The sequence below is a fragment of the Sciurus carolinensis genome, chromosome 4 (assembly GCF_902686445.1).
Source record: "Sciurus carolinensis chromosome 4, mSciCar1.2, whole genome shotgun sequence".
Taxonomy (NCBI): Eukaryota; Metazoa; Chordata; class Mammalia; order Rodentia; family Sciuridae; genus Sciurus; species Sciurus carolinensis.
In genome coordinates, this window is record NC_062216.1 from 151738067 (window position 1) to 151762140 (window position 24074).

A 24074-nucleotide genomic window follows, 5' to 3' on the forward strand; every position below is an offset into this window, starting at 1 on the left:
ATTCTCTCCCTTTTCTTTTGTGGAGGTAGAATGAGTTCCTTTGAAAATCGGATGGAAGTTAAGGTTTCCCTCACCAGAAAAACCCAAGTTCACATTTATTTATGAATGAATACTACTAACCTTTTTATGCTAAATTTCCATAAAACCATCCCAAGAATCCCAACTTAAGAATTCATGGGGTAAAATTTTAGGAGCTAATTACATATAACTGAAACCATGGAAAGTAAAACCCCAGATAAGGGGGATTTCTATTATGCCCAAATATACTATTTTGATTTCCTTTTCCCTCACTGAAATTCTACTTGATCTCTGAGATTTAGTTCACATCCTTTTTAATTCAATCTTTCTTTCTTTCTTCTTCCTTTCCCCCCTCCCCTTTTTCTTGGGATTCGATCCAGAGCCATAAAATGCTAGAAGTGCTCTCCCACTTAACTACACTCTCTCAGCCCTTTTAATTTTGACAGCATCTCACTGAGATGTTCATGTTGGTCTCAAACTTGTGATCCTCCTGTCTCCATCTCTGGAGTAAGAGTGATTACAGGCACGTGCCATCACACCTGGCTTACCCAGTGTGTCTAGACAGGTGTAGCATTCATCATGTACAGTAAGATTATTAACCAGGATTCAGGTAGAGACTTCCATTAACATGTAAAATTTTTATAAAGAACTAACTGCGTTTTTCTAAAGATGGTTCCAAAAAGATTTAAAAAAAGACTGTAGGTCTTATGACTCAATAAAGGCAAAAAAAATTATATTTATACTATTATTTATTGTATGCTGTTTTTCTTTAGTCTTTTCTATTTCCCTTGGATAGGCATTATACACTGTGTGACACACACCACCATTAGGTTTCTCAGGAATGTTTGCTACCATTGATTTGCATCTTCCTCAAAACCCTTGAGGCCAAAACGTTCTACAATAAATAATGAAATGTTACATTTCAAGTGATTCTTTTTATAATAAACAGAAATATCTTGTTTAATTACAACAAAAGCAACACCGCAGAGCTTTCAAAATTGGTGTGGAAGCCATGAAGGAAGCAGGACTTAAGCTGCTGCCTAGGAATGTGAACTTTGGTCATCTCCATCCTTTGACCACAAGCCTCTGGAATGACCAGAACAACTGGAAAATTATCCTGTGCTCACAGATTCAAGATGCACATCACAAGATTATTAGACCCTTGTTTTATGGGCATTTTATTAAGCATATACACTCCTTTCTGTATCTTCTATAGCTCATTTAGTCCTCTTTCTTTCAACAACCCACATAAGCACCCACTTTCCCTATCTTCCTTGAAATACCAATTCAGAGCTATTTGAACGTTGTCTCCCCAACTGCAATTTCTAAGACCCCAAAGTTCTCTTTCCTTTCATAGTCTGAGTTGAACTGAGTCACAATCTCTTTCAGATTCAACAACTGGACATCTGAAGTTCAAAAACAACCGTGCATCAACCAACACACAAGTAGACTATGCTAAAATAACCTCAAAGTCTGAGGTATACTTACAAACTTCCAGGGGATCAAAAGTCCTAAAGGCCTTAATTCCAAGTCTGCTTTTCTTTTCCATTTACTTTACACGCTGACCTATTTACTGAAGGTTATGGGGCGGGTTAGCAACATTTGTATTTCAGAAAGTGATGTTTGCACCAGTTGGAGGCAGGGTTCTTAACAAAAGAGCTGCTGAGAGAACCAGGGGCCATTCCATATATATATATATATATATATATATATATATATATATATATATATTTTTTTTTTTTTTTTTTTTTTTTCTCCTCTAACATAGGTTCAAAGGCAGAGGCTACTCTCGCCTCTGTTTGTTGTGAAGCGAAAGTGGAGAGCGTCATTCTGTCTGTCCTGTGTAAGCACGGAACCACTCCGTGGCCACGGAGAAACGGGTTCAGGGCGGGAGAAGGAGATCCACCTCTCCAGCGTCCCGCCCGTAGGCGCCATGCGCCCTCGGCTCCCCGGGGCGGGGAAAGCTGCGGCGGCTGCGGCGGCGCCGGGGCGGAAGCTTTTCCTGTAGGTGAAAGGTCAGAGGCGCCGCGGGAGACCGGGCAGTGTGCGCCGCGCCGCTCGCCGGCTGTTCCCGCGCCCCGCCGCCACGGCCTCTCGCCGAGCGCCGCACCCCGCCGCCGCTACCGCCTCAGTCTCTCCCGGGGCCCCGACGCTGCGGCCACTCCTAGCGCCCCGACCCCGAGCAGCCCGCCGCGGCACCCTGATCAGACCGGCAGGGCCGGGCGCCGCCCGCAGGCAGTGCGAACGCGCTAGGGCTGCGTCCGTTGGCAGTTGGGATAAAGGGACACTGGTGCCCCCCGCCCGGGCGCCGCCACGGCCCTTGTCCCCCCCCCCCCCACCCGGCACTATTTACCTGCGTCTCTGCTGCACTAACTCCTCAGTCGGGCGCAGACCCGACAGTCCCGCTGCGGCGGCTGCTGGGTGGGGAGATGTCCCGGGAGGAGGGTTGGAGAAAGCTGAGGGGAGGGGGGGGAACCGGGGCGAAGTGGGGGTAAGGAGCTTTCAGGTTTGTGTATTTGGTGGGGGTCAGAGTTCGTGACCCCTTCCTCGGCTGGGCCGTGAGCGCTCCAATCCGCGCCTGCGCAATAACGATGTGGCGAAGCGGCGAAAGGAGGTCGTGACGTTCCCTGGGTGGGACGGAGGAACCGGAGAGTGTAGTAGCGGCCCTGGAAATCGACTGCCCCCTGCCGGCTTGGAGGGAAACTGCTCGCCCGAACTGCTTGCCTATAAGTCACTTTTAGAAGTGACGTGCACCCTTTGGCATAGTGTTTGCCAAAGGTAGTCATTAAAGGAATTTTTGAGATAACATTTCAGATTTGAGTAATAACATTAATCGACGAGGACTTAGGAAGTTCTGTTTCTAATTTCCGGAAAAGTGGATTCTGCTATAAGCTCATATTACATACACTCTTAAGGTTTATTAGAGAACAAGAAGTCTGGATAGATCTCAGATATTTAAACTTCCCTTAAATATAACAATCTGGGACAGAATCACGTAGTAATGAAGTAGTAAAGATTAACCTAACTGTTGTGATAGAGAGATATAATGCCTAATGGAGCAAGAATATAATCACTAGAATGTTAAGTTTCTAATGGCGCATTTCAAGCACGATGGGATAATGCCTACTGGCCTCAAGATTTGTGAAATGAAATCACACTAACAGAACATCACATTCTGACAGTGGACACTTGTGATAGGAAGCCCTACCCTGCCTTCAAAGTACTGTGCAGTTTAAACTTTAGGAGAAGTTCTTTTTGAAATTACTTCTGCATCTAGCATAGATCAGAACTGTAGAAAAGCAGCCACAGATTCAGCCAAGTTAGATAAAACAAATACAGAGGGGCGTAGTGGCCCACACTTGTAATCCTAGCTACTTTGGGGAAGCTGAGGCAGGAGAATAAAAAATTCAAGGCCAGTTTCAGAAACTTAGCAAAACCCTGTCTCAAGTAAATAAGGATGGGAATGTAGTTCTGTGACTGGGCACCCCTGGATTCAATCTGTAGTACTGAAGAAAAAAAAAGTAACTCTGCAAAATGGTATGGTTTAACAGACATCACACCAGTGATAATATTATAGTAAATTTATTTTGCATAAATATAATACATATTAACAATATTTACAATGCTAATTTTTATAAACGATCGCTCTATATGGACAATAAGATACAAATTATAATCCCTTTAAGTAGAAAGTGTTTCTAGAAATACAAGTCACTTAAAAAAATAGTTTTTCAAGATGTGTTTTTACATGTTATGACCAACTCCTACCAAAAAGAAAAGGAATTTGATATTTAGTTTTTTTTGAAAATCTCCTACTAACTCATCTTTAAAAAAAAAAAAATTCTAGCAGACACTATCCCTTATATGGGAAAATTCATAGATTATATTTTCCTTTAGAAAATGGCATTAAAAGTGTCATACACGGCAGAATGATGTGTACTGGAGACACGTTTTAGGGATCCATAGGAAGGAATTTATTTCAAGAAATACCTAGTGTTAACTTCATGCAAGGCACTATACCAGAAGTGGTGGGGCAATCTCAAACGAACAAGAAAAGTTGCTCTAAGGACAGAATGTGATAAGAATCATATGAAAGTTTGTGAACAAAAGACTACAGAAGCATAGAGGAGAATCTAGTCAAATGGAACAAAGGAGAAAGGGACTAGAATCAACTAAAAAAATTCTAGCAGAAACTATTTCTTACATGGGAAAATTCATAGATAATATTTTCCTTTAGAAAATGACAAAGACATCTGGGATAAACAGGCAAAGATGGGAGGTGGGGTAGAAGAAAAAACAAAAAGAAATGGTGTGGACAGAGACATGCTGGGTTAGGTATGGTTCCTGAGGATCGGTTCCACCAAACCACTGGGAATATCACTGGAAGCTGCAAGAGTAGGAATGAACCAAGACTAGAATTCTTGAATTCTAGAAATTTAGAAAAATTCTAGAATTTTAGAAAAATTGCTCAGGCAGTGTTTAAAATGCATCACACAAAGAAGGCAATGAAATTAGAAGAAAAATGAGTGTTTTTTAATCATGTTTTTTTTTTTCCAGGGTTGGGGACTGAAGCCAGGGCCTCTCCCAGTCTAGGCAAGTGCTTCACCAAGGAGTTACAGTCCCAGATGAAAAGAAAAGTTATTGCAATCACTGGGAAGAGGTACCAAGGACTTGAGCCAGGCCTATGCAAAAACAACAGGAGGACAATGAGGAGGGAACAGATACAAGAGCAAGGACAGAGTCTTTTTTGAGATCTGGAGTCAGATTCTGGAGCCTCATGTGGTATCTTCCTATTACAAAGGGAAGTAAACAGACTTGAATAGGAAGAAAATGAGTTAAGTGTTAGTCACACAAATTAATCTGCTTGGGGACTCATGAAGATATCCCAACAGGTAGTTGCAAATGTGGCCTCGCAGGATAATGGAGAGTCGTGTATGGTCTGAGTTTGAACAAGGGCATTGGGGCTATGTTTGAATTGTAGATAAGAATTCTGTTCTACTTTTTTCTGTACAAGTGAATGTTTTCTCTGAAAAGACCCAAGGAAGTTCTGTGGGAGAAAGCAATATATCAGATACAGCATCAGCCTTCAAGGAGTGTACACTACAGTAAGAGAAATAGGGTTTACCTCTCTGAAAATCATGGTGACTACATTTGACCACAGTGAACCTCAAACTTTTGAAAACCTGAAAGCAATGGAAGCATATCCCAAAATGATATCAATGTATGCTGTGGAAACATTTATATTTTAACTAAATTATCAAAATAGGAGGCTTTCCCCTCTTCTAGGTATTTATTAACCAAATAGTAAATATACATCTGTCTAACAAAATTATAAAGTCTTCCTCAGTAGTATCATTTTAAATTATGATGAATCAAGGGTTGGTCTGATGTTCTCATTTACAGAAATGCTGCTAGGACTGGGGATGTAGTCCAGTGGAAGAGAATTTGCCTAGTGTAACCCTGGGTTTGATCCCCAACATCCCTTAAAAAAAAAAAAAAAAAAAAAGCTAGTGTCTAGGCAGGATGGCACATACCTATAATTTTGGCTAATCAGGAGACTGAGGCAGGAGGATCACAAGTTTGAGGCCAGCCTGGGGAACTTAGTGAGGCCCTGCCTCAAAATTAAACAAACAAAGAGGGGATAGGGGTGTATCTCAGCATGTGAGGGTCCTGGATTCAATCCCTAATATCACAAATATAAAACAGCAACCCCCCAAACAAAACAAATTCCAAATACTCAAGCATTCAGTTGAAAAAGAGGTAAGTCCGTATCTTGGGCAGTCAAAGCACAGTAGGAAGATACTGGCTACATTAGAAAATGGGAAAAGAAATTGGAAAGAGGTTCAGACAAGTGGGATCATGACATAGAACCTTTCTCACTTTCTTTGGACTCAGGTGGCCTCTGCATTACCACTGCTACATATAAAGGAAGAGTTGGTTGGGGATGCTTGCTAAGCATGCTCCTTTCCCCTAGTTCAGAGGCATCTCTTGTCTAGATTATTTTCGGCATCCTTGTTAGCTTAGCTATGTAACTACCTCTGACAAAGGGTTTCATGGAAATAAATGTATCTGTAACAAATATAATATTCTTGGGATCTAGAGACTTACACTTTTCCCCCTCTTACAGACTGTACCTCACATCATTTTTTCCTTTAAAATGCTATCAAGACATGTTTTTAAAAAGTTTACAGCAAATTGTATATAATTGGGTTCTCAGCACTGAATGTGCCAGATTAAATAAATAATAATTGGTCATCTTTAGTAAGTTATGAAGGACTGACACAGGAGGAAAGGGAATCCACATTTAACACATCTTTATGGGGGAGGATAATCTGATATCTTCTATTTTATATTTTTCAAAACACTCCATGAGGCTAAGAGAATAGTTAATACAGTTATAACTGAGTTTCACATGTAAAGAAGGAGAAATACTATAAGTCTGTGCTAGCTTTGTCTTATCTATGTATGTGTGTTTGCTGTGGTATGTGTGTGTGTGTGTGTGTTTAGAGGGGTGGGTACTGGAGTTTGAACCCAGGGCCACTTAACCAGTGAGCTACATTCCCAGCCCTTTTTTTTTATGTTGAGACAGGGTTTCACCAAGTTGCTTAGGGCTTTGCTAAATTCCTGAGTCTGGCCTCGAATTTGCAATCCTCCCGAGTTGATAAGATTACAAACAGAAGTCACCTCACTGAGCTAGACTTTATTCAGTCAGGTGCTGAAGACAGAATAGTCTGGTTGGTAATGTTTAGATCCTGAGGCTTATGCCAAATTTTAGAGGCTGATAACTCAAGGCGGGGATAAGAACCCCAAATAATTTGTTGTCTTGCTAAATGCCAGACAATGCAACAGAAGGAAATACTTATTAGGTATTCATTGGCCTCCAAAAATAATACACTAAAAATGCAGAGGGGTTAACATGGAAAACTTAATGAATGTGATCTTGATTAAAGTGAGTTGCAAAGAAATATCAGTTTACCTGCTATAACAAAAATACTTGAGAGGATAGTATGTTAGGATTGTGTGGAAGGCTGCATAGGGATTGTGACGATGCCATAGCAGGAAATAACCAGAAAAAAACTAAAGCTCCCAACTTTAGATCTAGTTTGTTTGCAACAAACAGCATCTAAAAGGCCCCATGAAGATATTCAGGAGATAATTCTCTTGACTATCAGTATCACACTGAATTAGAAAATTCTTTACAATGAAGCAGAAAATTCTTATACCCTTTAATGACATAGTCTATAGATAACCTTGCCTTTTAAGATAATTTATAATTTAAACTCAGTCAACAAAATGTATATTATAAATATCGAATAACTTTAATCACAGTGCTAATTTCATTTTTCTTTTGGTGATCCAAAATTTTATGCACAAGGTAGTTCATATATTAAATAATAAGTGTGCCAGAATTAGCAATATCGGTGAACTGACAGTTAAAGAAAGGAATTTTATTATCAAGGTCACATCACAAATGGTATAAAAAGACCTGAAAAAGAATACTATACAATTTCAGTTAATACTGGCTTAGAATTTGTGCTTTTCTAAATGGTAATTCCAGTTCATTTATTAAAGCTCAATATTATAGGAAACATAACATTCTTTTTAGATATAAATACTATCATTGACTTGGGCTCAGAACTCTCAAAATAGCAGGGAATATTATATAAAATAATAGTTGCCTTATTTTGCTATTCAAAAAAAATACTCAATTTAATGAAAAGCCCATAGAGTTGATTACTTGTGTCTCTGCAAATGAAAACATCCTTATTTATTCCTACTCACAGTTAAAAAAAAATTCAGATTTCTATCCCTTTGTTATAATTCTTTGATGATTAATATTAACTCATGCCAGAAGATATATATAAGGTAGAAATACTTTACTGAAATTTCATTTCACAGTTACTGAGGTAGAAGCTGGTCATGTGTTTTTCCATTGAAAGATTAAAAAACAATTCATCAAAGTTTATTAATTCAAAGACATGCATTTTTCATCAGCAGTTTTATGAAAATCATAATTTCTAAATCAAGCACCACGTGGAAATTTGCTTCTTGATATGTGTTTTTTACTTATAAATATTTGTCACCAGTGAAAATGTCACAATGTAAAAGCAGAGAAAATGATGTGAACTGTGTCACAAATAATTAACACTGTATATAATATTAAGGTAAGTTTTCTGGTCTCTAAAAAAAATGGTACTTTAGAATTCAGTGTGAATCTCAGAAACAATTCTGACCATTAAGTAAACATTACAATTTTAATAAATAACATACATGAAAAAGCAAACATTGAAAAAAAACTCTTTATACCTAACAAAATAATTTCTTGTATCTGATGAAGTGTTTGATTGGATTTATCTTGGCAGTGTTTATTTTTATAAAATGTTTGAATTGCTTTTACTCAAGTCTGATGAAATCCCACTTCCTTGGAATCACAGAAGAGATGAAACCAATATGCTACAATATTGTACCTTCCTGAAATGCTTCTATCCACCTGTTGATAAGAGAAATCTGTTAGATGTGTAAAACCCAGTCATCTGATATATATGAGCACAATATGGATCACAGCTGGGCCTGTGGACTGAATTACCTTGACAGCATTATTTAACATCTTATAGCAAACTAAAATCCTTGCATACAGGGAGTTACCCTTTGTTAGTTTGGTTTAATTTGGCTTACCAAGGGTCTCTCTTAGGTTTGTGAGGCAGGAGAAAGGGACCATTTCATGTGTAAAAGTTCTATAAAGTCTTGATGCTCCCATTTAATTGGTTTTGGAAGTGGCTACATCAGCAAAGGCTTTTATTACAACTCCTTTTCTCTCTTTTCTGATGTTCTGACTCAGTATTATTAGGAACAGTAGCTGTGTGCCTGTTTTCTCCTCTTTTGACCCTACCAGAGTTCCTCTGGATATTCCCTACTACAGACTGGTCCCAATACTTTTCATTAAAGGACATCAATATGGCATTTAGTTCACTCCCAGTTGATCAAAATTCTACATGCAATGCAAAAGTCTTTCAAAATTTTATATAAGTCTTTCTAAAATTCTTCAGTCTCTGTTTTAATTTGACAATAAACACAGCTGCAATTACTCACAAGGCACTTAGGGGTAGTCTTTTTTCTATCCCTATTAGTGTTATTGCTTCTGAACCTATTTTTCCCTTTCTTCCTGAAATTTGATTTCTTACAGTAAGTAATATGTTACATTAAAGAAAAAGAGTCCAGTCCAGTGCTTTGGTGCACACCTGTCATCTCAGCAACTCAAGAGGTGGAGGCAAGAGGATTCCAAGTCAGCAACTTAGTAAGATCCTGTCTCAAAAAATAAAAAGTGGGGCTGGGGTTGTGGTTCAGTGGTCAAGTACTTTCTTAGCACATGTGAGGCACTGGATTCAATTCATAAAATTTATTTATTTTATTCAATATTTATTTATTCAAAATTTATTTTATTCAATAAATAAATAAAGTTATTTAAAAAAGTCATCTTTGCCATAATTTAAAAAAGGGAAAGGCTGGAGGTGTAGCTTAGTCAGTGGTACAGTGCCCCTGGATTCAATCCCCAGTACAAAAGGAAAAGCAGGTGTGTGTGTGTCTCTCTCTCTCTCTCTCTCTCTCTCTCCAGGGAACTATGAACATTTGAAATCACTCATTTTAATTAGGAAGAACACCCCATAACAGATTCAGCTCAAATTTCAAGAGCAGAATTTTCAAAAATTTAAATTTTATACATAAATAGCCTATAAGTTATACCATAATAGCAAAGCTTTTTAAAAAAATGTCTCACAAGTTTTCACTAAAATTAACACATTTTAATATTCTGTCATGTACAAAAAATGCAATCCGTATGATATAAATAACTTCAAAGAGAAACTTATAAATTTAGCTTGGATCAATTCTAAGTAAGCTGATTTTCTTCACCCAATTATATTTAATTCTGTCTTAACAGCCTTTCAATTCTGTCAACCTAATGGTATAAGCAAAAGATCATGTATTTGAAAAGCAATAATTTTTAAGAGTTTCATGATAAATATAGATGAAAATTATGAGAAAGACAATATGTGGCAGAATCTTAGGATGATTACAATTTTGTCCCAGTATTTTTTTACAGAAAAAATAGTAAAGTAATATAATTTAAAAATGTTCTTCAGTACCCAGAGAGAATTAGAAAAGCAGCTAATGTACCCTAAAACTGGCAGGGGTGGAGGGTGGGGGCAGCCTTATATGTTCATAACGCTGTATATAACTGGTTGGTAGTTGTTAGGTCGGAATTCGGGCAACTGTAGGAGGGAGAGCGAAGCAACTGAGACAAAGGGCAGCGTGCCAAACGGTGATCAATCAAACCGGCAAGAAAACTCCACTGACCCTTAACTCCACCTGTTGACCCTTAATTCCACTGACCCTTAACTCCACCTGTTGACCCTTAATTCCACTGACCCTTAACTGCACCTGCTGACCCTTAACTCCACCTGTCACTCAGCAGGACCCCGCCCATTCCGGCCTATAAAGACCCTGGGCAGCCAGGGCCAAGCGTGATTTTTTCCGGCTCCCTACTCTGACCTGTACCCTGGGGGGCTGGGAATTTCGCCCGATGAGCCAAATTCCAATAAAACTTGCTTCTGCCGCTTTCTGTCCAATTTTATTTGGCCGCTAGTCATGCCTCGGAGCTTACATTTGGTGCCGAAACACGCGATATTCTGGTACATTGATTCTAATTGCCTTAAGAAACCACCAGACTTGCTTACTCAAAGCATTCTTTTTTTATCTTCAAGGACATTAAAGTCCACTGAGAAAACACCAGCATTTCTTATGAAAAACACAAAAGTGTATTTTGGAGCCAAAGTAAAACTCAAAAAAGAGGTGAACTGATCTATTTTGTTCAGGAGGGACCCTGATTTCACAGAAATAGACCTCTTCTCTGTTAAACAGCCTTATAACATCTAAATAAATCAAGATTATTGTTGGAATGTTGAAGAGGCTTTCAGCTTTCACCATCTAAAATGATATTCATTTTCTTCTACTCAGTCACTGGGAACAGCATGGAGCCTCTTAATGTGTTTGACCTTCTTCTCAGAGAAGTAAGTTTGGAAGCAGCTGTTTCAACTCCTGCTGTTCCACAGCACAATTGAATCATTGGATCACCAAAGCCCTGGAACGTTTCAAGGGAAGAGTCTTAGCCTCAGTGAGGGAGAGGTCAGATGCCTCCACTTCTCTTCCTCAGCAGATCTGCACCACACTGCTTCCTCTGAGGTCATGTGTGGACAGAATACTTTGGACAGGAGTACCCACTTTCTTTTCCCATCTGTCTCCTTAAACTATTCCAGATACCCTTGCTTTCCTTTGTTTTAGAACAATTCTAAACAGTTTGAATAGTATATTAAATCTTTCTAATTTGGAACTGTGATTTAAATTCTGAGTAGTCCCCACACCTGAAAGAAAGTGATCTTAAAATCAATCATTTAAATAGCAACTCAAAATCTCATGTATAAAAGGAAAATAAGTCTACATTACTTACTTCTGAGCTGAGTGAGCATCATCTGCTTTGAATACATAAAATAACATGTTTTTGTGCAGTAACTGAAATACTTTAGACTCTGAATTTTCATCTTTGACTTGAGTGACAGTGAATCCTAATAAAGGCTGGCTCTCCAAAGCTGCCACATCCTGATTTAAAAAGACACAAATGAAGACGGGCTTTTAAACTAAGACACAATTCAGACTTGAGAACTGTGATCAATACACCTCTAATTTCACTTCATATACACATATGTAAAACAATGATAATTCTAACAATTTATTGATTTTTCATTTATTCAACAATATTTATTGAGCCATCCTCTCCCCACCTGCCAGACACTGTCCTAGAAAATTTCAGCATGTTTGCATCCATTGAATTTCACATTAGTTTCACTACAACCAAAGAAAGTAACTAACTATATTACTTTAATTTTGTGGATGGACAAACACAGCTCGGAGAGGTGAGTTACCTAGATCCTCTTACAGAACAGCTTGGACCCTGGAGTTTTTCATAGGCTGTGACAATACCTCCAGGGCTTTGGGCAGGAGAACAGGACAGAATTTCAGCAACAGCTAGAAACTGTTTATAACCCAAACAAAGCCTATTTCATCTATGCTGATGCCTGACCAATACAATTAGGGGACAGTCCTGAGAGTCTGGACAGAAGCTGGACAGAAAGTGAAACCGATCTGGTGGAGATCAGGAATGGGTTCTTCTTGTTTCCCAGTGTTGAAAACCAACACTGGACAAATGCCAAGGCAAGCACAGCAAGCAAGTTTTATTTAAGAAAGTGATAGAGACAGACTTCTCCAAAGAGAAGGAGGCTTCAGAGCTGAAAGCCTGTGGGAGGGGGTGGACTTGCCTTTTTTACGGACCCCAGAGCCCCACTCTTTAATCATGATCTTCTCTTTCTTCCACATATAAGTGACCGGGAGCAGGAGCATGGAGGTTAATTGTTAGCAACCCAGAGTGCAGAGGAGCACAAGAGGAGGTTAACTTAGCAACCCATTGTTCTCTCTTTGAGAGAACAATTTTAAAATGTCTCAGTCTCTTAACTCCCATCATTCATACCTACACTGACTGCCTAACCTTTGCTTCGGCCTCAAAAGGATAAGAAGCTCTGCCTTTAGTGAAGTGGTTAGTAGTCACCCCAAAAGACTTGCACTTTATTACTATGGAAAATTCTTAACGGGTGAGTAAGGTGAGTAAGAGGTCTCTAGGTACACTTAAAAATAGCAGCAATGACACCTCCTTGCTCCAAATGAAAGCAATAAGGAGCTGGGGGAGTGTAACTCAGTGGTTGAGTACTGGAGGGCCTGGATTCTACTCCCCCTCCCCCTGAACACAAAAAACCAACCAACCAACCAAACAAAAGCAGAGCAATAAAACATGCACAAACTAAAACAAGTCCCCAAATTACTCATCTTTAGATTTCACATCTTACCTCGCTTGCTGCGTATGTATATAACACTTTATTTTTTATGACAAACCACAAGTGTTTCCATGGTTTCTTATTGCCCTTTGATCTGTACAAATAGCCACTCATAGAAGAATCTTCTGTGTTTGCTGATACCTATAAGGAAGCCCCATACATAGTTTAATGGTTTTCAGACACATTTTAAGACAGCAAAGTTGCCTGTAATCATTACGAGTTAGTTGCAATCACCATAACAACAGAATCTTTCAGAATGAAATTGTGCATTTTCAAAGTCTGCTATAATACAAATTTATACGAGCATAAAAACCCTTTCTCTTAGAACCAAGTTCTAGAACATCACCTGTTATCCTGCTTGCACATGTTTGTGTGTGTGTATGTTTCTGTTTCTTTGTGGGTTCCTCTGTATTTCCTGGTTTGGCAGGAGGAGAAAAATAATCCAAAAACCTACCAGGCTTTTCTGAAGATGTATTTTGGGGACTGCATATGTCATGTACTGCTTTTCTTGCAAATACTAGGGGAAATATATTTAAATGGTTAACTCTGTTCCTGAAGTAACCCTTTGGACTTCTAAAAACCATTCGATGAACAGTAAATAGAAAATCCCCTGACCCCCAAATGGGATCTAACCCAGGGCCTTACAATGCAACAAGAGCCCTCTCACTGAAAATTCTATTAATGGAGGTGATTTTAAGGATCAATCTTTGCTCCCCAAACTTTTTTCAAAAAGAAAAGAAGCTACTGAGGCATGGTGAAGCATGCCTGAAATCCCAGCTATTCTCTGGAGGCTGAGGCAGGAAGATCATGTGTTCAAGGTCAGCCTGGGCAACTTAGTCAGACCTGGTCTCAAAATAAAATAAAATGTAGAATGCTGCTTGCATAGGATATGTATAGCTCTGGGTTTAACACTGCAAAAAACAAACAAAAACAGCAGCAGCTTATTTTTGTTTTATAAAAGTTGAAAATGTTGGGCTGGGGCTCTAGCTCAGTGGTGGAGTAGTTGCCTCGCACATATGAGGAACTGGGTTCAATACTCAGCACCACATATAAATAAATAAATAAAATAAAGGTATTGTGTCCATCTACAACTATTTTTTAAAATGTTTTAATTTTTAAGCAAAAACTATAGCAAGTGTTCATTGATTATAATCTGGCAATTTAAAGTGTTTTTTCTTTTTTTTAAAATCATATTTAAGATTCACCTTGGGCTGGAGTTTTAGCTCAGTGGTAGAGTACTTGCCTAGCACATGTGAGGCACTGGGTTCGATCCTCAGCACCACATAAAAATAAATAAAAATTTTTAAACAGTTAAAAAAAAAAAAAGATTCACCTTATTAGAAGTATGGTGGGCAGATAATTTATGTATGTGTGTTGCTGGGAAATCATACCTGGGGTGTAGGCACGCACTCTACCATCAAGCTACACCCCAGCCAGATGGGCAGACTCTTAAGGTGGACTTCCTATGGATTCTTGCCTCTGACAATCACACTGTTGTGCTTCCTCCTGTTGAGCATGGATAGGACCCATGACTTACTTCTAATGAAAAGAATCTGATGGGGGATGAGAATGGGAAAGACAGTAAAATGAATCGGACATAACTTTCCTATGTTCACATATGAATACATGACCAGTGTAACGCCACATCATGTACAACCACAAGCAGGGGAAGTTATACTCCATGTATGTATGATATGTCAAAACACATTCTACTGTCATAGGTAACTAAAAAGAACAAATAAAAAATTAAAAATAAAAGAATCTGATGAAGGTGATGGGAATTGATTATGCTATATTATATAAGACTCCGTCAAGCTAGAAAACTGGATATAGAGATTTTTTTCCTTTGTAGTCATGCTGAAAGGTCCACTGTCAAGGAGCTGAGAGTGACCACCAGCAAAGAGCAGCAAGAAGCTAGACCCTCAGTCTGACAACAACAAAGAAATGAATTTTCCCAAAAACCTGCAAGAGCACTGAAGCGGCCCCTTTCCCAGTTGAGGCTCCAAATGAGAATTCAACACTGCCCAAATCTTAACTAAGGCACTGCAGAAGTCCTATGCTTGGACTCCTGAGATAATATGTGCGTGTTATTTCAAGCTACCACGTTTGTGGTAATTTGTTATACGGCTATGGAAAACTATTATGGGGGTAGGAAGGGCTACCTATATTTGTATTTGTAGTGCCAGGGTCTTGTTTACTCTAGGCAAGAGTCCTACCACTGAGTTACATTCCCAGCCCTATGGATTTTATTTTGTTTAAGTTTTTTTTATGGTACTGGGAATTGAACCTAGGGATGTTCTACTACTGAACTATATGCCCAACCATTTTTATATATTTTGAGACAGGGTCTTGCTAAGTTACTGAGGCTGGCCTTGAACTTTTGATCCTCCAGTTTCAGTCTCCCAAGTAGCTAGGATTACATGTATACATCACAGTGCTTGCCTAGCCCTGTGAATTTTAAAAGTATATCTTTATGCATTAATGGATGAATTATATTAATTTCTCATAACTTTCACAAAAAGGATTATATATTGTTTAGTGGAAATTTTAAGATCTAACACTGTTATAAATATCTACTAAGTGAAAGTACACTTGTTTAAAAAAAAAAAGTATCCTTTAAAAGTCTACCAAGTAATACCAGCTCTCATGTCTCTTAAAACAACTAGAATGGTTAACACTCAAATGAGATTTTGCATAAAATATAGTTGCACAGGGACACTACTATGTATTAATACAAGTGTTACAATGTTGCTTAAAATATTACTCCTTTAGAATTAATATACTAGCCACACAAAATAAATCATAATACTGAATAGTTACACATAGTCTTCTATTATCCATGAAAAAATAAAATTGGTGTTAACCAATTTAACCACCTGATTCACAAAAGTTTTAATTATTTTTAAAATAACACTCAAGAAGCAGTCTGTCATTACTGAGGGTACTGAGGCTCTGAATGTAATTCTAAAACAGGGTTTTCTAAACATTTTCTAATATTACTGGAATAAGGGCTGGGATACGTGTAGCTCATTGGTAAAGTTGCTGGTCCAGCATGTGAGGCTCTGAGCTCGATACCCAGTACCACAAAACAAAACAAAACTTCTCAGTTTGTCAAAAAGTTAAATAAAATTACCATATGACCAAGCAAGTCCATTCCTAAGGAGAAACCTAAGATATATGAAAATATGTCTCCAAAGAAATCTGTACATGGATGTTTATAGCAGCATTGTTTATAAGAAGGTGGAAAGATCTCAAATGTCCATCAAGGGATGAATGGATAAATTGTGGAATACAAATAAAATGAAATATCATTCAGACATAAAAGAAACGAAGTGCATGATACATGCTATAATACTGACACATGCTGTAATTTTGACAAATCTTGAAAACACTGTGGTAAGTGAAAAGAAGCTGGACATGAAAGTCACACAGTCTATGATTTCTTTTTCATGATATAACCAGAATAGGCAACTCAAGAGAAAGAGAGAGAGAGAGAGAGAGAGAGAGAGAGAGAGAGAGAGAAGCAGATTAGAGGTTGCTAGAGGGTGGGAGGAGGGGAAAGGGGACTGATCCCTTAATGTACAAAGGCTGTTTTTATGGGGTGATGAAAAGGTTTTGAAACTAGAAAGATATCATGGTTACCCAACACTGTGAGCACACTGAATACCACTGAACTGTATACTTTAAAATGGGTAATTATATGTTATGTAAATTTCACTTCAATTAAGTAAAACAAAACCAAAGAACACAGCTTCCCAAGGAGAATACTACAGTTTCATGTTTATAGCACTTAAATACATATATTAACTTCTCCAGTAATGACTGTAAAGGGCAAAGAAGTGACTCTCAAACATGAGCACACATCTGAATCACCAGGATGCTCATTAGAATTTCTGATTTTGTAGACTTTGGGTGGGGGCTGAGAATTTCCAAGGTGATAATGATGCAGCTGGTCTGGGGGACACTTAGAGCATTAGTGGACTAAAGGAAGAAATGGCTGCATTCAGGAACTGGAGGGCTATCGTGGAAGCCCTGTTTTGTGGTTGGGTGGAGACAAGCATAAAACGGGACTAGAGTTAGACTGATCTAGTCTATAAACAGTCTTGTAACTAATTCTGATGAATTTCAACTGAAGATGGGAGCAAACTGAAAGAATTCTATTTAGAAACTAACATGACATTGGAGAAGTAAAAAATTATAGAGAATTGAGAACAACTTCAGTTGATTAAGGACCTGAAAGTTATTTATTTATTTAAAGACAAGGGGTCTTGGTGTGTTGCCCAGGCTGGTACCAAACTCCTGGGCTCAGGGATCCTCCCTCTTCAGCTTCCCAAGTAGCTGGGACTCCAAGTGTGAATGACAGCACATGGCAAGGACCTCAAAGTTATAAATGCAGGTTTATTTTGGGAATTGAGGGATGGAAGAGATAGTTCAGAGATGCTTACTAATTTGGCTTAATCAGTTTCATATAAAACTTGACAATTAGAACTTTAAATCCTTTTTTTACTATTTCACCAGATTGGTTATCAGTCATTTCATATTATTTCAACTGGGAATGTACTCTTAATTTTACATGAGAAACATGATCTTTATCAAATTTTTAGAGTTCTTTGCTTCCACTTTGTATAATAGAACACCTTTGTGATAAACAAGCTTGAGAATCAAAAACCCTAGTCAGATTTGTTGTTAGTGGCATGTGCCTATAGTCCCAGTTACTTGGGAGACTGAGGCAGGAGGACCCCTTGGGCATAGAAGTTTGGGGCCAGCCTGGGCAACATAGCAAGACCATATCTCAAAACGAAACACATGATGGTGCACACCTATAATGCCAGCAACTCGGAAGGTCGAGGCAGGAAATCACAAGTTCCAGACCAGCCTCAGCAACTTAACAAGGCCCTAAACAACCTAGTGAGATCCTGTCTCAAAATAAAAAATAAAAAGGGTTAGGGATGTGGCTCAGTGATAAAGCATCCCTGGGTTCAATCCCCAGTACCAAAGCAAGGACAACAAACAAAAGCAACCTATTCTGCTGGCTACAAAATTAGCACAAGAGGAACTAATGAATAAACTAATCATGATGGGAGTGGCTGCTCTCTGGCACTTGTTGACTGACACTTATACTGAGGAACTGTGACAGTGTATTAACAATGCCTGTGGATTTTATCGCTGGCAGGTCAAAGCCTGCAGGCTGTTATGACTGTTTAAAATTTTAAGCTTAAAGAATGTCAACAAATAACAAACCATGTAGATCAGTAAATGCTAACAAGGAGCCCCCGATTATTCCATGAACTCCTTCCCTTTGGAAGGAGACCTTCTTGAAGTAATTTTAAAAATTTATATGTGTTCAACTTAGCGTTATTCTCTATCATTGCTATAAAATGTTCTCCAAAGCTTTCAACAGCCATTTTCTAAATGATTCAGATCATAAGGGAGACCAAGCAAGATTGTAAGAAACCAGCCATCTCCATTGCCAGTATTAAAATTCATATTTTAATAGCAATGGGAAATGACATCTTCCTTTATGAAATAAAAACAGCATATTATGCGCATATGAATAATTCAGCCTCTATCTCATTGTAAGTTTAATGGAAACACTTACTTCTTTGAGCGCAGCTGGGATTTTTTTCTGTTTCCTCCCTGATGGAATACTATGTAAGACTGATGATAAGGCACTTGAAGGAGATTTGTGATTCCCAGGAGATCCAATCTTAGGGAAGTGCTGGCGATCTAAAACAAACCAGATACACTTATGGAGCCAATGGTGATAAGCATTCTGCACTTCAACTTAATTCAAATCAATAAACACCACTGCAGAAAATATCCATGAAAGGATGCTGGAGAAATGGATGACATCCGTGGCCCTGGGGAAAGGAAGATGATTGCTGAGAGCGGAGTGGGAGGAAGACTTTGCCACTGTTGAAGATTTTCTACTTTTTTTTTTTTAAATATATTTTTAGTCGTCAATGGACCTTTTTTTTTTTTTTTAATTTATATGTGGTGCTGAGGGGAATTGAACTCAGTGCCTCACACTTGCTAGGTAAGTGCTCTACCCCTGAGCTACAACCCCAGCCTGATTTTCTACTTTTTGAACTTTAAACCACGGGAAAAAAACTATCCTTTTGTGCCTTTAGAATTTTGAAACTTATGAATATACTACTAAACTGAAAAGTTAAATCTCCCAAAACTTCCCTACTGACTTAAAAAACACCTACCTTTGTTTAGCATCTGGATACTTTTCAAATAACATTACAGTGAACAAGGTACTAAATAGGGGCTGTAGGACACAAATGAGGAACCACAGAGGTTCAAGGAACCCTAGGAAGAGAAGGAGATATTTATGTTGGCCACTGAGGCCTAAGTAGTTTGCCAGGTAGAAGAGAAGGAGAAGGCTCCACACAGAGAAGTCAGCATGACAACTGCTTTGTAGAATAAGAAAGTTAAAAAAAAAAAAGGGGACTGGTTCTTAGGAACCTGGAAAGTTATTTAGGTTGGGTATGACAAGACCAGGAGAGATTTGCAACAAGGAGTTCCCACAAGGAAATTATTAAACCTTATTAGGACTGATACAAAATCAAGACAGAGAGACTTTCTAAGATAAAATTGACAAGATTTACTGATCAAATAGGTGTGGATGATGAGAAAGGAAGATTCAAAGACAAATTATTTTGTGTGTATTGTGGTGGGGATTGAACCCAGGGCCTTGTGTATGCAAGGCAAGCATTCTACCAACTGAGCTATATTCCCAGCCTTCCAATTAAAACAAACAAACACACACACACACACACACACACACACACACACACACACATATAGTTGTTGATGGGCCTTTATTTATTTATTTAATTTACATGCGGTGCTGAGAATCGAACCCAGTGCCTCACACATGCTAGACAAGTACTCTATCACTGAGTCACAACCCCAGTTCATTGAAGATAAATTTTGTATATCTACAGTTTATACTAGGTATCCAAAGAACAAAGGGAGGAACAGAAAGGTTGGCAAAGGAATAGGGGATGTGCCTCCTTTGAAAATTTCCAGAGACTGTAATGTACCAGAGACTGTAATGTTCACAAACACATGGATTCTGAAATGGCATGTCATCTAGTTTTTTTTTTTTTTACTTAGATATTCCTATCTGTTGAGAAGCTATTTTTCCTGGACATGAAGGACAATCTTTTCAAGATTTAGATTCTTTATGTTTCACAATTTAATCAGAGTTCCCTTCCCAAAATGTAGACTTGGATAGTCCTACCTACATTCGCTTTGCTTGGAGGATGGTCGCGAATAACTAGAGGGCAGGTATGAAGTATCATTTTGTATTTGTTCAAACAGCTACAATAAAATCTCATTAAATCAGTCTAAGTGACTAGAATTAGGCTAACAAAGTGCCACCATGCACGTTTCCATAGAGGATGACTTTGTAAATAGTTAGAAAATGATTCTCACGAGCACTTTACTGTGGGAAACAAGAAACTTCGAAATTACGTGCAAGATAAAGTTCCCTTTTGTTTTAAGCATTTACTCCTATAATTTTATATAATGGGTTTTCTTAGCAAAATATTCTCACACAGTAAAAACAAATTTCAGTCCAACTTTCCTTGGAATTTACCACAAAATATGAATTAAGAAAGCTTAATACCAATTTCAAGGCAAGCATCAACACTGCCAATGTACCAAAGATGATTCTTTCAGAAGGCTGTTGGAAAGCATCTGGGAAGAACTGAATTTCTGGTTAAATCTTTATTTATACATTACCTAATTTCTGCAACTCTTGGAAACAATGTTCACATACTCTTGCTGGTTGATTTTTCAGGTAATCTAAGCCATACTTATTTGATGAACAAGCTTGGCATACGATCTGAAAACACATTGCAATTATTTTGTTTAGAATAACTTTTGCCCCAGCACCGCAAAAAAAAAAAAAAAAAAAAAAAAAAAAAAAAAAAAGAATAACTTTTGTTTCCAAACAACAAAGTAGGTTACGTCTTACAGCACTGTTCACGTTTTTTTGGCAGGGTGGGGGTACCAGGGATCGAACTCAGGGGCACTCAACCACTGAGTCACATCCCAAGCCCTTTTTTGTATTTTGCTTAGAGATAGGGTCTCACTGAGTTGCTTAGTGCCTCACTGTTGCTGAGGCTGGCTTTGAACTCTCCATCTTTCTGTCTCAGCCTCCTGAGCCATTGGGATTACAGGCACTGTGCCTGTACACTGTGCCCAGCTGTACACTTTTCAAAACAGTGACATTCATGTCCTCTCACTTATCCTCGTGGAGTTCAGGCATATAGTGGACTAGCACATGGTACCACACTTGAAAGAGAGAGGCACACATCACAGAGCAGCGACTTTGTAAAATAATGTAGTCCAAGAGCTGATCACCACCACAGTGCAGCAATACCATTTCTATGCTCCTCTCCCGAGTGTCTGGCTCTGTACTAAGTGCTCTCTAAATGGGACCTTGTTTAATCTTCAGAGTAACATGGATGTCATTATTATTAAGCTCACATTACTGATGCTGGGTTTATGCTATAGTTTGGATCTGGAATATCCCCCAAAGGTCTATGACTGGAAGTCTTGGTCCCCAGCTTGGGAGGTGGCAGAACCTGTAAAAGGTGGGGCCTAGTGGGAGGTTTTAAGTTAAGGAGGGTACGCCCTTCAAGTAAATTGTGGGACCCTAGTCTCTTCCTCTTTCTTTTATTTTTTTCCTGGTCATGAAATAGTAAATAGGTTTGCTCTGCCATGTCCTCTGCTCCTACCCCATGATGTGCCACCACAGGCCCAAAGCAAGGGGGCCAGTTGGTCACAGACTGAAACCTCCAAAACCATAAGCCCAAATAAACTTTTTCTCTTTATAAGTTGATTTTTTTCAGGTATTTGTTAGAGTAATGGAAAGCTGACTAATGACACTACTACAAGTGTCATTAGGGATCATTTGAGCACTGAAAGTTCCCCTTGCTAAATACTTAGTATGTAGAGAGAGGTGGTTTAAATAACTAGCTGTAAATGTGAGGATCATTTAATCATGGATTTGTTAGTTTTGGTTTCTGAATGAAAGTTTCTATTACTGACATCATAAAGTAAATTTGGGGTGAGAGGAGGGAAGTTCCCCCTAACAAGATTTCCCTTCCCCTATCCCTAAATATTTAGAGAAGACAATATCCACTTTTCCCACCATGACTATCTTGTTTTTGTTTTGTTTTGTTTTTTCTTTCTTATGCCGTGATGACCACAGTGGTTTCTGAGGGGGAATATGCTTCCTCACTGTGCACAGCCTGTAGAGAGTGGAAATCACAATGGAGACGGGCTGTCCTCTCTGACCTTTCCACAAGCTCGGCAGTGGTGTCGTCTCCAGGTCAGAGTAAATTCGCTTGTGCAGATCATACACATTGTGGCTCTGGTATCAGGAATCCAGATGGGAGCCTTTGATCCAAGGGGACTAACTTCATCTTTATTTTCTGAGTCAGCCTGCAGAGGAAGAATGACTTCTGATTACCTCCACCCACATTGCCTGAGACAGAATCAAGGCTTTTTTTGTTAGTGGTGCCGTCTCCCGGTGCTGATGGTGCCATTAAAGAAGTGGGAGGAAACTTGGGCTATTATATTTTTCGTGTCCTCAGAATATTAAGATTAGCTATATTCTCAACATCCTCTTGCTGCAAAATTAACTTTAAAAATGGGATAATAGCTGATTAGCTTCTTCCTTAAACTATTTTGTACTTGCTAAATTTCCTACAGTGGAGACTGGGGGTATAACTCAGTGGCAAAGCACGTGTTCGGCATGCATGAGGCTATGGATTTAATTCCTAGCAACACACACACACACACACACAGACACACATACAGAGTAAATAAATAAATTCCCTATAATTTTTATAACTAGAAAAAAAATGAGTGCATTATATGTTATCACAGACTCACAGTCAGGCATTCATAGATGGATAAACATTTACTGCTAAAATTAGACAGGCACCTCTGATCCTTCTCTGCAACATGTTGCTTTGCTAAACTCCTGTGACATGTTTCTTTAAGGTAAAAACAGAAATGCACTGGAAAAAAAAGAAGGAAAGGCAATACCTCATCAAGACTCCTACTAGGACAGAAGGTGATTCTTTTCTTGGCATACTCTTCTATTGACCTGGAAATTGCTTCTAGCCATTCATCCCTTTCAGTGGCAGAACTGTTGGGGGCAAAAAAAGGTTCCATCAACCAGCTGTCAGCTTTGACTTTTTGCCTTTTTCTTACTTCTTTTAGTTCTCCCATGGCAACCAACTCCACCACCCTCCAACACTCCTAGTCAAAAGCAGCAACTTTGAGGTTGACGTGAACAAATAATCAGAGCAGGCAATAGGGAACCCAAAGCATTTTAGCACATGCAATGCTTTTACCCTTTCCAAAAGTACTGCCTTCTATTAAATAGCTCCTGAAGTCTCCTAAATTTACAAGTATCTTTGTTTGGCTTAAGGGCTAATTATCCAATTAACGATTATAAGTATTTACATAACCAAAGAGTTTCCCAAGACATAATCCTAGAATTTAGAAATATTCCAAGGAATTCTGTTTCAAACACTGATATATATGGCACAGAATACTAAATACCTTTAGATTACTACAGATTACCAAAAACTTCTAGAAAGGATAGTGAAGTGAAGAGAGTATATTTTTACTGTCATAAAACAGATGCTAAAAATTTTTTTAAAAAAAGTAAAACATGGGGCCAGGGTTGTGGCTCAGTGGTAGAGCGCTTGCCTAGCATGTATGAGGCACTGAGTTCGACTCTCAGCACTGCATATAAATAAATGAATAAAAATAAAGGTTTCTCAATATCCAAAAAATATTTGAAAACAAAATTAAAAAATACAAAAGTAAAACAGATGTTGAAGGAGTGGTTAATAAGGCAAAGAGTCCGTGGCTGTTTTGAGTGCTCCTCTCCCTACTTGGCCACCAGGTTTTCTGTTCCTTCCAACTCACTAATGGGAATGGGCCAAAGAAGGGAAAGCCTGTCCAGTAAAGGGAATTCTTGTTCTGCAGTTTTGCTACCATGCCTCTCCCCCCAAAACTCTGTCATAATGCCTAATCATCAGGTATCAGGACATTTATGGAGCCATTTAAAAATTTTGT

At 38.6% G+C, this 24074-nt stretch overlaps 2 protein-coding genes across 5 annotated transcripts in view; both read right to left on the reverse strand.

The window, feature by feature from the left end:
• Positions 1-2616, reverse strand: part of Nr2c1 (nuclear receptor subfamily 2 group C member 1) — a 46874-nt gene extending 44258 nt beyond the window's left edge. Inside the window, exon 1 of one of the 3 annotated variants that reach the window (XM_047549863.1) lies at positions 2372-2616. The gene's annotated coding sequence lies outside the window, so the exon portion shown is untranslated. Of the gene's footprint in view, positions 1-1506; positions 1675-2371 lie in introns of those variants that run through there. The other 2 variants (XM_047549861.1, XM_047549862.1) reach the window with 2 other exon arrangements.
• Positions 2617-3612: 996 nt separating this feature from the next.
• Fgd6 (FYVE, RhoGEF and PH domain containing 6) overlaps positions 3613-24074 on the reverse strand; it is a 114823-nt gene continuing 94361 nt past the window's right edge. For both annotated transcript variants that reach the window (XM_047551124.1, XM_047551123.1), the window contains exons 15-21: positions 23031-23133; positions 22275-22421; positions 20712-20814; positions 18556-18683; positions 12969-13097; positions 11522-11670; positions 3613-8509 (exon numbers count right to left, since the gene is read on the reverse strand). In XM_047551124.1, the coding sequence (XP_047407080.1) occupies positions 8473-8509; positions 11522-11670; positions 12969-13097; positions 18556-18683; positions 20712-20814; positions 22275-22421; positions 23031-23133 (796 nt within the window). In that variant the 3' untranslated portion in view covers positions 3613-8472. The remainder of the gene's footprint in view (positions 8510-11521; positions 11671-12968; positions 13098-18555; positions 18684-20711; positions 20815-22274; positions 22422-23030; positions 23134-24074) is intronic.